Below are 12,498 nucleotides of genomic sequence, written 5' to 3'. Positions count from 1 at the left end.
CTGGTAGGACTATCTGTCCCAAGGTTGGCCGTAATATTGTAGCTGGTAGGACTATCTGTCCCAAGGTTGGCCGTAACCTTGTAGCTGGTAGGACTATCTGTCCAAAGGTTGTCCGGTACCTTGTAGCTGGTAGGACTATCTGTCCCAAGGTTGGCCGTAATATTGTAGCTGGTAGGACTATCTGTCCCAAGGTTGGCCGTAACCTTGTAGCTGGTAGGACTATCTGTCCCAAGGTTGGCCGTAACCTTGTAGCTGGTAGGACTATCTGTCCCAAGGTTGGCCGTAATATTGTAGCTGGTAGGACTATCTGTCCCAAGGTTGGCCGTAACCTTGTAGCTGGTAGGACTATATGTCCCAAGGTTGGCCGTAACCTTGTAGCTGGTAGGACTATCTGTCCAAAGGTTGTCCGGTACCTTGTAGCTGGTAGGACTATCTGTCCAAAGGTTGGCCGTAATATTGTAGTTGGTAGGACTATCTGTTCCAAGGTTGGCCGTAACCTTGTAGCTGGTAGGACTATATGTCCCCGATGTTGGCCGTAGCCTTGTAGCTGGTAGGACTATCTGTCCAAAGGTTGGCCGTAACCTTGTAGTTGGTAGGACTATCTGTTCCAAGGTTGGCCGTAACCTTGTAGTTGGTAGGACTATCTGTCCCAAGGTTGGTCGTAATATTGTAGGTGGTAGGACTATCCGTCCCAAGGTTGGCCGTAACCTTGTAGGTGGTAGGACTATCTGTTCCAAGGTTAGCCGTAACCTTGTAGTTGGTAGGACTATCTGTCCCAAGGTTGGCCGTAACCTTGTAGTTGGTAGGACTATCTGTTCCAAGGTTGGCCGTAACCTTGTAGCTGGTAGGACTATCTGTCCCAAGATTGTCCGGTACCTTGTAGCTGGTAGGACTATCTGTTCCAAGGTTGGCCGTAACCTTGTAGGTGGTAGGACTATCTGTCCCAAGGTTGGCCGTAACCTTGTAGCTGGTAGGACTATCCGTCCAAAGGTTGTCCGTAACCTTGTAGGTAGTAGGACTATCTGTCCCAAGGTTGGCCGTAACCTTGTAGTTGGTAGGACTATCTGTTAGTCCCAAGATTGTCCGGTACCTTGTAGCTGGTAGGACTATCTGTTCCAAGGTTGGCCGTAATATTGTAAGTGGTAGGACTATCTGTTCCAAGGTTGGCCGTAACCTTGTAGTTGGTAGGACTATCTGTCCCAAGGTTGTCCGTAACCTTGTAGCTGGTAGGACTATCTGTCCAAAGGTTGTCCGTAACCTTGTAGGTAGAAGGACTATCTGTCCAAAGGTTGTCCGTAACCTTGTAGCTGGTAGGACTATCTGTCCAAAGGTTGTCCGTAACCTTGTAGTTGGTAGGACTATCTGTCCAAAGGTTGTCCGTAACCTTGTAGTTGGTAGGACTATCTGTCCAAAGGTTGTCCGTAACCTTGTAGCTGGTAGGACTATCTGTCCCAAGGTTGGCCGTAACCTTGTAGCTGGTAGGACTATCTGTCCAAAGGTTGTCCGTAACCTTGTAGCTGGTAGGACTATCTGTCCCAAGGTTGTCCGTAACCTTGTAGGTGGTAGGACTATCTGTCCCAAGGTTGTCCGTAACCTTGTAGCTGGTAGGACTATCTGTCCAAAGGTTGTCCGTAACCTTGTAGCTGGTAGGACTATCTGTCCAAAGGTTGTCCGTAACCTTGTAGTTGGTAGGACTATCTGTCCAAAGGTTGTCCGTAACCTTGTAGGTAGAAGGACTATCTGTCCAAAGGTTGGCCGTAACCTTGTAGTTGGTAGGACTATCCGTCCAAAGGTTGTCCGTAACCTTGTAGCTGGTAGGACTATCTGTCCAAGGGTTGTCCGTAACCTTGTAGTTGGTAGGACTATCTGTCCAAAGGTTGTCCGTAACCTTGTAGGTAGAAGGACTATCTGTCCAAAGGTTGTCCGTAACCTTGTAGTTGGTAGGACTATCCGTCCAAAGGTTGTCCGTAACCTTGTAGCTGGTAGGACTCTGTCCAAAGGTTGTCCGTAACCTTGTAGCTGGTAGGACTATCCGTCCAAAGGTTGTCCGTAACCTTGTAGGTAGTAGGACTATCTGTCCCAAGGTTGTCCGTAACCTTGTAGGTAGTAGGACTATCCGTCCCAAGGTTGGCCGTAACCTTGTAGTTGGTAGGACTATCTGTTCCAAGGTTGGCCGTAACCTTGTAGCTGGTAGGACTATCTGTCCCAAGGTTGGCCGTAACCTTGTAGTTGGTAGGACTATCTGTTCCAAGGTTGTTCGGTACCTTGTAGGTAGTAGGACTATCTGTTCCAAGGTTGGCCGTAATCTTGTAGTTGGTAGGACTATCTGTTCCAAGGTTGTTCGGTACCTTGTAGCTGGTAGGACTATCTGTCCCAAGCTTGGTCGTAATATTGTAGGTGGTAGGACTATCCGTCCCAAGGTTGGCCGTAACCTTGTAGGTGGTAGGACTATCTGTCCCAAGGTTGGTCGTAATATTGTAGTTGGTAGGACTATCCGTCCAAAGGTTGGCCGTAACCTTGTAGGTAGTAGGACTATCTGTCCCAAGGTTGTCCGTTACCTTGTAGGTAGTAGGACTATCTGTCCCAAGGTTGGCCGTAACCTTGTAGTTGGTAGGACTATCCGTCCCAAGGTTGGCCGTAACCTTGTAGGTGGTAGGACTATCTGTCCCAAGGTTGGCCGTAACCTTGTAGGTGGTAGGACTATCCGTCCCAAGGTTGGCCGTAACCTTGTAGGTGGTAGGACTATCTGTCCCAAGGTTGGTCGTAATATTGTAGTTGGTAGGACTATCCGTCCAAAGGTTGTCCGTAACCTTGTAGCTGGTAGGACTATATGTCCCCGATGTTGGCCGTAACCTTGTAGGTAGTAGGACTATCTGTCTTCGATGTTGGCCGTAACCTTGTAGGTAGTAGGACTATCTGTCCCCGATGTTGGCCGTAACCTTGTAGGTAGTAGGACTATCTGTCCCAAAGGTTGGCCGTAACCTTGTAGTTGGTAGGACTATCCGTCCCAAGGTTGGCCGTAACCTTGTAGTTGGTAGGACTATCTGTTCCCAAGGTTGGCCGTAACCTTGTAGTTGGTAGGACTATCTGTCCCAAGGTTGGCCGTAACCTTGTAGCTGGTAGGACTATCTGTCCCAAGGTTGTTCGGTACCTTGTAGCTGGTTAGACTATCTGTCCTAAGGTTGGCCGTAACCTTGTAGCTGGTAGGACTATCCGTCCCAAGGTTGACCGGTACCTTGTAGGTAGTAGGACTATCTGTTCCAAGATTGCCCGGTACCTTGTAGCTGGTAGGACTATCTGTCCAAAGGTTGGCCGTAACCTTGTAGCTAGTAGGACTATCTGTTCCAAGGTTGTCCGTAACCTTGTAGCTGGTAGGACTATCCGTCCAAGGTTGTCCGTAACCTTGTAGCTGGTAGGACTATCCGTCCCAAGGTTGGCCGTAACCCTGTAGCTGGTAGGACTATCTGTTCCAAGGTTGGCCGTAACCTTGTAGCTGGTAGGACTATCTGTTCCAAGGTTGGCCGTAACCTTGTAGCTGGTAGGACTATATGTCCCAAGGTTGGCCGTAACCTTGTAGCTGGTAGGACTATCCGTCCCAATGTTGGCCGTAACCTTGTAGCTGGTAGGAGTATCTGTTCCAAGGTTGGCCGGTACCTTGTAGGTGGTAGGACTATCTGTTCCAAGGTTGGCCGTAACCTTGTAGGTGGTAGGACTATCTGTTCCAAGGTTGACCGTAACCTTGTAGTTGGTAGGACTATCCGTCCCAAGGTTGGCCGTAACCTTGTAGCTGGTAGGACTATATGTCCCAAGGTTGGCCGTAACCTTGTAGCTGGTAGGACTATCCGTCCCAATGTTGGCCGTAACCTTGTAGCTGGTAGGACTATCTGTTCCAAGGTTGGCCGGTACCTTGTAGCTGGTAGGACTATCTGTTCCAAGGTTGGCCGTAACCTTGTAGGTAGTAGGACTATCTGTCCCAAGGTTGGCCGTAATATTTTAGTTGGTAGGACTATCCGTCCCAAGGTTGGCCGTAACCTTGTAGTTGGTAGGACTATCTGTTAGTCCCAAGATTGTCCGGTACCTTGTAGCTGGTAGGACTATCTGTCCCAAGGTTGGCCGTAACCTTGTAGCTGGTAGGACTATCTGTCCCAAGGTTGGCCGTAACCTTGTAGTTGGTAGGACTATCTGTTCCAAGGTTGGCCGTAACCTTGTAGTTGGTCGGAATATCTGTTCCAAGGTTGGCCGTAACCTTGTAGTTGGTAGGACTATATGTCTAAATGTCTTCAATATATGCCTACCCTATTACTTATTGATCTTATGACGTTTAACACATGTTTGTATATATTCGCAGATAAAATTGTCCAAATGGACACCTTCAACGAAACACCACGAATGAACGATCTGACATAAGACAATAATGGGCCCAGAAGACAATAGGATGAGTGAGAGGGGCGAGTGGTACTTGATAGGGATCCTAGCCACTCTGGCATTCCTATGTTTTCTGATCGTTATTGTACTCTGTATAGCAATATGTAAACGATTGGGAGGACGACGCAGCGATGATTCGCGATATGGAGATCGTAATCGTCCTGGTTGTAACACCTGTTATACTCCACAAAACCCGTATCCACATTATTGGGAATATAGGGAAGAACCACGACCGTTCACGACACGTCATCCTGTATCCCAGCTTCTTCAATATAACAATCCTGTTTTTATCCCCGAGGAACCAATTCGTGCGGTAGAGGTAAACAATCCACAGTCTCGAGTCGCTCGAGAGGAGGAGAGACGGTCACACACTTCGATTGAAGGGGAAGCCATTGGAGGACACAGTCAATCCTCATGGAGGGATATACAAAAGACCACAGACAGAAGTATCACCAAAATGGTAGGGGATAAGTTAGTAGTTTATATTACCAAGAGTATTGGTCACATTGGAGGCTTCCTCGTTCTGGATAATATGGGCATCTCGGTTGAAGTTCCTCAAGGAGCTGTTAATGTGGGCGAAACGAAGGATATCACATTGTTATTAAACTGGGATTTAGGTGATAATCCGGAAATGCAGTCAAGCCAAGCCCTGGTGAGTCCCGTGGTGTTTGTAGGACCTCACGGGATGAAACTCAACAAACCATGCGTTCTGAGTTATATGCACTGTTCTTTTGATTCTCGTCATATTCAAGTGATGAAAAGTGAAACGGATCTTTTCTCAGCAAAAAAATGGGAAGTGATGTGTAAACCAAATGACGCAAACGGTTCATGTGTACTGACAACCAGTACATGTCAATTAAACATTAACACGTTCACGTTATACACGTGTCTCCAATGTCCACCAGCTGGTGAGTTAGGTAGGAAGTGGCTCCAGATTGCTGTGTTCTCTGAAGGCATTAAGCCAGGAATAGAACACCAACAGGTAAGTAAAAAAACATCACAATGATAACTGTATCTGTTAAGAGGTTCACTGTCTCTGACAAAAAAGTCCAGTTCACTCTCATCGATCTTAAGTCCAGTTCATTGTCTCCGAAAATATTTTCAGTTAACTGTCTCCAACAAAAAGTTCTGTTCACTGTGTCCAAAAATAAGTCCAGCTCATTGTTTCTGGAAAGAAGCCCAGTTTGCTGTCTCCAGCAAGATATTATGTTTAATGTATCCGGCAATAAGTTTAGTTCATTGTCTTTAGCAATAAGTCAAGTTCACTGTCTCCAGCAATAAGTCCAGCTCACTATTTTCAGCAATAAGCCAAGATCACTGTCTTTGTCAATATTGTTTCTCTACTGAATCCGGCAATAAGCCTAGTTTACGGTCTCTGGCAATATGTTCAATTCAGAGTCTGCAGCAATAAGATCAGTTACATGTCCCCCGTGATAAGTTCAGTTCACTTTGTTTTGCCAATAAGTCAAGTTTACTGTCTCTAGCAATAAATCAAGTTCACTATATCAAGCAATAAGCTCAGTTCAATGTATCTGGCAATAAGTTTCCTCTACTGAATCCGACAATAAGTCCAGTTTGCTGTCTCCGGCAATAAGTGCAGTGCATTGTCTCTTGCAATAAGTCAAGTTCACTGTCTCCGAGAATACGTTTAGTTTACTATCTCCGGAGATAAGTTCAGTTCAGTGTGTACGACAAGTCCAGTTTATGTTCCAACAAATAAGAAGTCAAGTTCACTGTTTCCCTAAGGAAGTCCAGTTCACTGACTCTGGCAATAATATCAGTTCACTGTCTTCAGCAATAGGCTCCAGCTCACTGTCCTGTCTATAGCAATACGTTTATTCCACTCTCTCCGGCGATAAGTTTAGTTCACGGTGTCCGACAATAAGTCAAATTCAATGTATCCAACAGTAAGTCCGGTTCACTTTTTGTTCCGACAAAAGATTAATTATGGTCGATAGAAAACATCAATAGGGTGTTGTATATTTCTATACAATATTAAAAGTTACATATTATCATCGGGTGTATTTTAGATATAAAATTAATACAAAAGACCTTGTGCTCCTGCTCCTGCTCTATATTTGGTACGCAACTTTCAGTTTCAGTCTCGGTTGTATGGACGCTGTTCTTTTTTTGTTTTGTTTTGTTTTGTTTTATTTTTCGTTTGATATACATTGTAGTCCTAAACCGCACTCTTAGCTCAAATATTTACCGTTGTAGGTCAGGGTGTATTTCCTCAACAAGACTAACTGTGCTCTACAGTGGGCCATCCACAACGAGGCACAGTATGGCGGGAAACTTATATGTCCTGAAAAGCTCTTTTTGCTGTCCGGAACAGAGAAAGATGTTTTCGTAGTTATTACGTAAGTTTTTGTTTCAGATAAATTTGTCGTTTGTGTTACATTTTCAGTATGAATAAATTGTTGTCCAAGACAGTTGAAATGTAACAATGTTTTTAATACTATGGTACTGTCCTTTAATCTTAATATGCTCGGTCGATATTTTTTCTCCGTTTATAAAACCATGTGTCGACCTTACTAAAATGCTATAATTGTGTATTATATTACATTTTACACGTGCTGGTTGCTGGACCAAAACACATACTTTGTATGTAAAAATGCACGTGTGATAATGATACTTATTTACGTTTGTAGATATGTATCCCGGGGATGGACGTTGATTGACAACTCTAGACAAGATCGTATCCCGTACCTTAACATCTGGCATGGACAATGCCCTCACGTTAATGTAGGTTTTCGGCGGGAAAATCCGTCCATGCACGAATTCAACCTTAACTTAGATGTAAAGCAAGATGGTCGAGAAAATGAAAGTGAACGTATAATCGCACAAATTGTCCAACCGGAAGTGGCTCCACCGGAAGTGGCTCAACCGGACCAAGTGGCAATCTCGACACCTGTTCCCAGAAAGAGAACGATTCCTCAATGTCTCAGAACGAGGCTTCAAGTTTTGCTTGATGTCACATGTCCATTAGCACAAAATTGGAAGGGGCTTGCGGAGAAAATAGGCTACGATGGAATGATTCCATTTCTTGAGAGTAGGATCGGTTCTAGTCCTACAGAGGTGCTGTTGCAGGCCATGGAACAAAAAGCATACACGCTTCAGGAACTACAGGTATTAACGTTATTTAAAAATCATACACTTCCGTTGGTATAAAATTCCAAGATTTTCAACAGAAATATCAGAACACATTATTGGTATTTGCGTAACGTTTAACAAGTCTTGAAGTCGAGATCAACGGAAATAGGACTAAAACAAGGATATCATTAGTATTTTACAGTATTGAATGTCAGTAAATAGGATCCGTATCCACTTAAATTTTATCATCTGCTGTACATTTACTACTCAGTTATAATACACCAGCAGTCAACAATTCAAATTTCCCTTTATAACTGGCGTGGTGTAAACACGTGTCATTATTCTACAAGCAATAATAAATAATAAGATAAAGTCTATCATTTTTATTGTACAGTAATTAGTGATTAATATTTCCTCTATCAAAGAAAACAATAACAGATAAACTTCTTGCAAAGAAAAGAAATTGCATTTTTCAATTACCATATCTTTATCTCCATCTCTGAAAAGTTAATATTACATTGTTGTACACCTATCTACTTCAGGAATTTGAACAATAATATTTTTTATTTCCTTCAAATTGCCTTTTAAATCTCACTTAGAATCTGTAGAATTAACAGTATTTGACGTTGATAATATAGGATAGAAAGCTCAGGATTTCTACACCAAAACAAAGAACACAGTTATAATCAAATGCATTAACAAACTATGGTTTATTTGACAAAGTACAATCTAAGAACTTAATACACTAACTGAAAACTTCAATTATTTCTTTGATAACGAAATTTTGTTTATTTTTGTGAGTTAGTGTTTTTTGTTTTTGTTTTAATTAGAAATATATCATTTTGCGATATGTTTTCCTTATCTAAGACGCGTTCAATACCCGATAAATATACCTTATCTGCACAAAGACATGTCTGTTTATTGCAAAGTTTACAATCTATCCTCGATTCAGCCATGTGTCAAGTGACATTGTGTTCTTAGAGTGCCTTACTCTGGCAATCTTCAGACAAGTTAAAACAACCGAAACCTGGCTCATGACAACATGATAGAAAATGATTTAAAGTAAACCAATCGTTGCTTACAACTCACTCCTATTACACATACGGCTACTTCCATGTGAATTATTTCGATTGAAGTCAATGTATATAACGACAGTCTGAACACAAGGCAGGTCCCACTCATACATTGACAAGCTGTGTACACCTGGTCCAAAACTGATTGACCCTCAAATGATTATATCCACAATTCATTGCTCAGGGAAATCTTGATTAATCTTACTAAGTTATTAAGTTATATTGCTATACAAATGACTACCGCAAATATGTTCTGTACACAAAAACGCGAAATATTGACCCTACGAATTATAAACATATTTTATTGTGTTTATCTGTAATGCAATCTTATCATAATAAAGCGCTACATTGTATTTTGACAGCTGAGCTATGTGCAATAAATGATAGAAATTAAGACATGTTAAGTTTCCATTCTTTGTCATATCTTCGCTTGATTAAACAATGGCCACACTATTTAATTATCCACTTCTCATTATCGCATAATTTGACCATCCGTTATGATTGTTTTTGTAAAATGGATTTTGCCAATCAACGTACCACCCAATTATAAGCAACGCTTTAAATTCAAAAACAATATGCCTAGGTATTATGAATCATTTTCATGAAAACACGTGTAATAATAGTATACCATGTATAGCTTTGATAGTTTGTACTGCTGTATGAACTTGATGATTAGTTTACCAAGTTATGCTTTGATGTTTAAGTCCCAAATGTTTGCCGTAGTCTGCTTGTGGAAATCCTATATTGGAAATTATGAAATAAATTCATTTATTGAAAATATTAATCATTTGAATCCCACCGTCCAGATATTTCTTTTTGTCTATTTCGAGTATTTGATCGCCCACTACTATCACCTTCGGCCCCTAGCATCACTGACGAGTCTTACAGTAGAAGGACGAAACAGCTGTATGATGCTGTTCAATTCATTCTTGCTATAAGTTTTTAAATCTCAATTTATTTTTGAATGGTGCTAATACCCTGTGTGTTTTTTATACAAACCTTATATTATAAAACCACATGTTGTAGAGAATCCTTGGTGAGATGGGTCGGACAGATGCCGTCAATGCTATTCACGAGTATGTGGAGCCCTCGGAGGAACCCGATACTATGCTGCTCAAACCATGTCGCGAGGCTGTCGAAAACGAAAATGTGGGACATGCCTCCAGCGATCAACCTCTTAATGAATTCTAGTATTTACCGTCATATCTTTGAGGAGGTGTTAGAAAACATTAAACTCAGTCTGAAAACATTTTGATACAATGTGATGTAGTGTGCAATAAGAAATATAAGGCTTGGACTGATTAGATTTTTCATGTTTCATGTTTTACTGCAAATACCTTTAAAGTATTAAATATCAATAAAACCGCTTACATAAACTACTCCATGATAAACCAACTCCATTGATTGGCCAACAAAGCAGCAGAACAATCTTCCAATATTACTTAAATTGTCATATACAAAAAACGTAGGTTCAATTCAAAAGTAAATAGAATAGATATTTTTTCCAAGAAAATCTGTTGTTAAAAACCAGAGATGCGTATTTTTTAAGATGCCTATTGAGGACAATGTTCTGCAAAATATCACGATTAATATTTAATATCACTACTATGGATAGCTAAACAGACAAATAATCAGAGGGCAACATCGATTAGATATCAAATATTAAATCAAATGATACAAAATATATGATGTTCGATATGTTCACAAAACATATCATACAGAATGTTTGTATTGATTCACTGAATGAATGTTTACTTTGATTGCTACACTTTCCCCCCACGTACAGGAAAATACGATTGGGGGAACACTGTTCGACAATTTTATACCAAACTGCTGTTTCGATTACGCTATCAATTTTCACTAGAGACATAATAAGGAAGTCTGTCCTTATAACTAAACCTACACAATCCCTTATTTTATTGGTGGACTACTGTCTCTTAGAAATTACTATGCCGCTTTATTAGCCAATCAAAAGCGACATTACAACTGGCGACGTTATTTTAACGCGATTGACTGATACAGCTGTATGGACATTCCTCTGTAAAATTGATAAAAAAAAATGACAGTCGTCTTCTGATAAGTCTTTTTTGTCGGAATGGTACAATGGTACTGTGGGTATTGCCATGTAGGTGTTGCTTTTATATTGTGACATTGGCAAAAGCTGTTTCATTTTGATTTCATATTTAGTAACATTTGAAAGATATTCCTATCCTTTTAGCTCCTACCCGTCCATTAACGATAGGGATAGTTGGCAAAAAATGTTATTTATCTGCTTGTTCATTGATCATCATTTGCTAGATTGATTTGAGGATATCTTTCATAGTAAATGGGCATTCATGGAATAAACTACATCAAAATAGTAGCATTCTTATAAGTTACGTGGGCATGTGATGAATTTGAACTGGTCGAGTGAAAGTTGTATGGACTAGAGGATGAGTGGAATTATGAATGGGAAACGAACCTGCGCTCCTTTTCGGATTCGTATCAGTTGAACCGGTACTCGTCTACTGTATTCGTAATAGAACGCGCTGTAACAGTAGAACCAGTTCTCGTGGATCGCTATTTCAAACGTACCACTTGGATCCAAGATGGCGGAACTGTGGTTCTTCATTTGTCATGCAAAAGTGCTTTTTGTTAAAAACGGGGCCTCTACATTTGTCTTATTTGACGTAAGTATTAAGGTATTGACTGAACCGAGCGAGGGCCGCCATCTTTGGAACTCGCTTGATATTCAAATGCGATCCATTATATGATACCGTGTCAACTTGGTACAACTGGTACGAACCCGATAAAGAAACACACGGAAAGAGTTTAATCACAGGTTATTCCAATTAAATCTCTTACAGTTGTAAGAGAATTAGTCATTTCTATTTCAGATATCAACCCAACTTCTTATTTTTGCAAAGTAATATAATCTATATAGCAACTACATAATCATTATCATTATATTTCCCATTGTTGATAATTCTGTAATTATGGTGTAAATCTAACATTTAATATCTGGTGGTTTTTTTAATTGAAAATATTGAAGAGCTGGTCTCGACAATATTACATGACTGCTAAATGGTACGCACACAAAGCATTATTTATGGAGTTAATTTTCAATAGTCATGGTGTTACGAAAGATACGTTTTATTTTTAGAATAAAAAATGCCAATGAAACTTTGATTTGTTTTTGCTTTTGCGGTCAACAACATCACTTGGTAACTGTCATACAGGAGTTACCTCCCTTTACTTAACTTAATATACCTACATCTTGTGAATTAAAATACAGTACATTCAGAATAAAAGAGAATATATAAGATAATAAGAGTTTTATTCATCCCTACTTTATTGAGTTGGGGGCTACAACAGATGTGGCATTTTACTAGCCTTCGGTTAGGCCGGGGTAAATTGGTTGTTGCATATTTAGTTCGGTAGGTTCAGTTCAGTTCAGTTCTTTATATAACCTTCAGAGTTACGGCTCATCGATTAAAAACAACCATGCTAACACATAAACAAATGTGAATAACAAAAAACAAATAAATTTTAAGAAATGACAATCTCTTTCACACGCACAGTACCAAATTTACAGAGGGATATTACATTTCTACACTTCTTTTTCTTATCATATTTCATTTAAAAAAAACATAGGTGAAACTGTTGGCCGACTCCATGAAACTGAACGGAGCAGATTTGATAAGATATTTTGGGGGACTTAAACATTATATAATACATAAGATGCCCTCTTACAGCTAGGTATGTCATAACTATCTCAAATATATTCTGAATGATCATGTTCTATGAAATGTATAAGGTAGAGAGTTATTAGGCTGTTTACTATTAATTATGAAGTACATGTAATTGGATATTTCGTATTCAATTATAAGTCTCTATTTTCCAATTCAACCGTACTGGTTTTATTATA

General features: G+C 40.4%; 2 protein-coding genes across 2 annotated transcripts in view; one reads left to right on the top strand and one right to left on the bottom strand.

Annotated features, from left to right (window-relative positions):
- Window positions 1–11,753, top strand: part of LOC117316755 (UNC5C-like protein) — a 35,241-nt gene extending 23,488 nt beyond the window's left edge. The window contains exons 2-5 of the mRNA XM_033871517.1: window positions 4,349–5,407; window positions 6,643–6,785; window positions 7,077–7,554; window positions 9,618–11,753. Coding sequence (XP_033727408.1) covers window positions 4,415–5,407; window positions 6,643–6,785; window positions 7,077–7,554; window positions 9,618–9,782 — 1,779 coding nt within the window. The 5' untranslated portion in view covers window positions 4,349–4,414 and the 3' untranslated portion in view covers window positions 9,783–11,753. The remainder of the gene's footprint in view (window positions 1–4,348; window positions 5,408–6,642; window positions 6,786–7,076; window positions 7,555–9,617) is intronic.
- LOC117316350 (mucin-3A-like) lies at window positions 514–4,330 on the bottom strand. The gene is made up of 5 exons (XM_033870891.1): window positions 4,327–4,330; window positions 3,236–3,968; window positions 1,973–2,853; window positions 1,091–1,866; window positions 514–1,044 (listed from the first exon to the last, which is right to left on the bottom strand). The coding sequence occupies exons 1-5, from the start codon at window positions 4,328–4,330 to the stop codon at window positions 514–516; spliced, it is 2,925 nt and encodes a 974-aa protein (XP_033726782.1).
- Window positions 11,754–12,498: the final 745 nt, after the last annotated feature.

This window comes from Pecten maximus, chromosome 18, assembly GCF_902652985.1.
Source record: "Pecten maximus chromosome 18, xPecMax1.1, whole genome shotgun sequence".
Taxonomy (NCBI): Eukaryota; Metazoa; Mollusca; class Bivalvia; order Pectinida; family Pectinidae; genus Pecten; species Pecten maximus.
The sequence above is the reverse complement of the archived record's forward strand: the minus strand, read 5'-3'. Positions and strand labels throughout refer to the sequence as shown.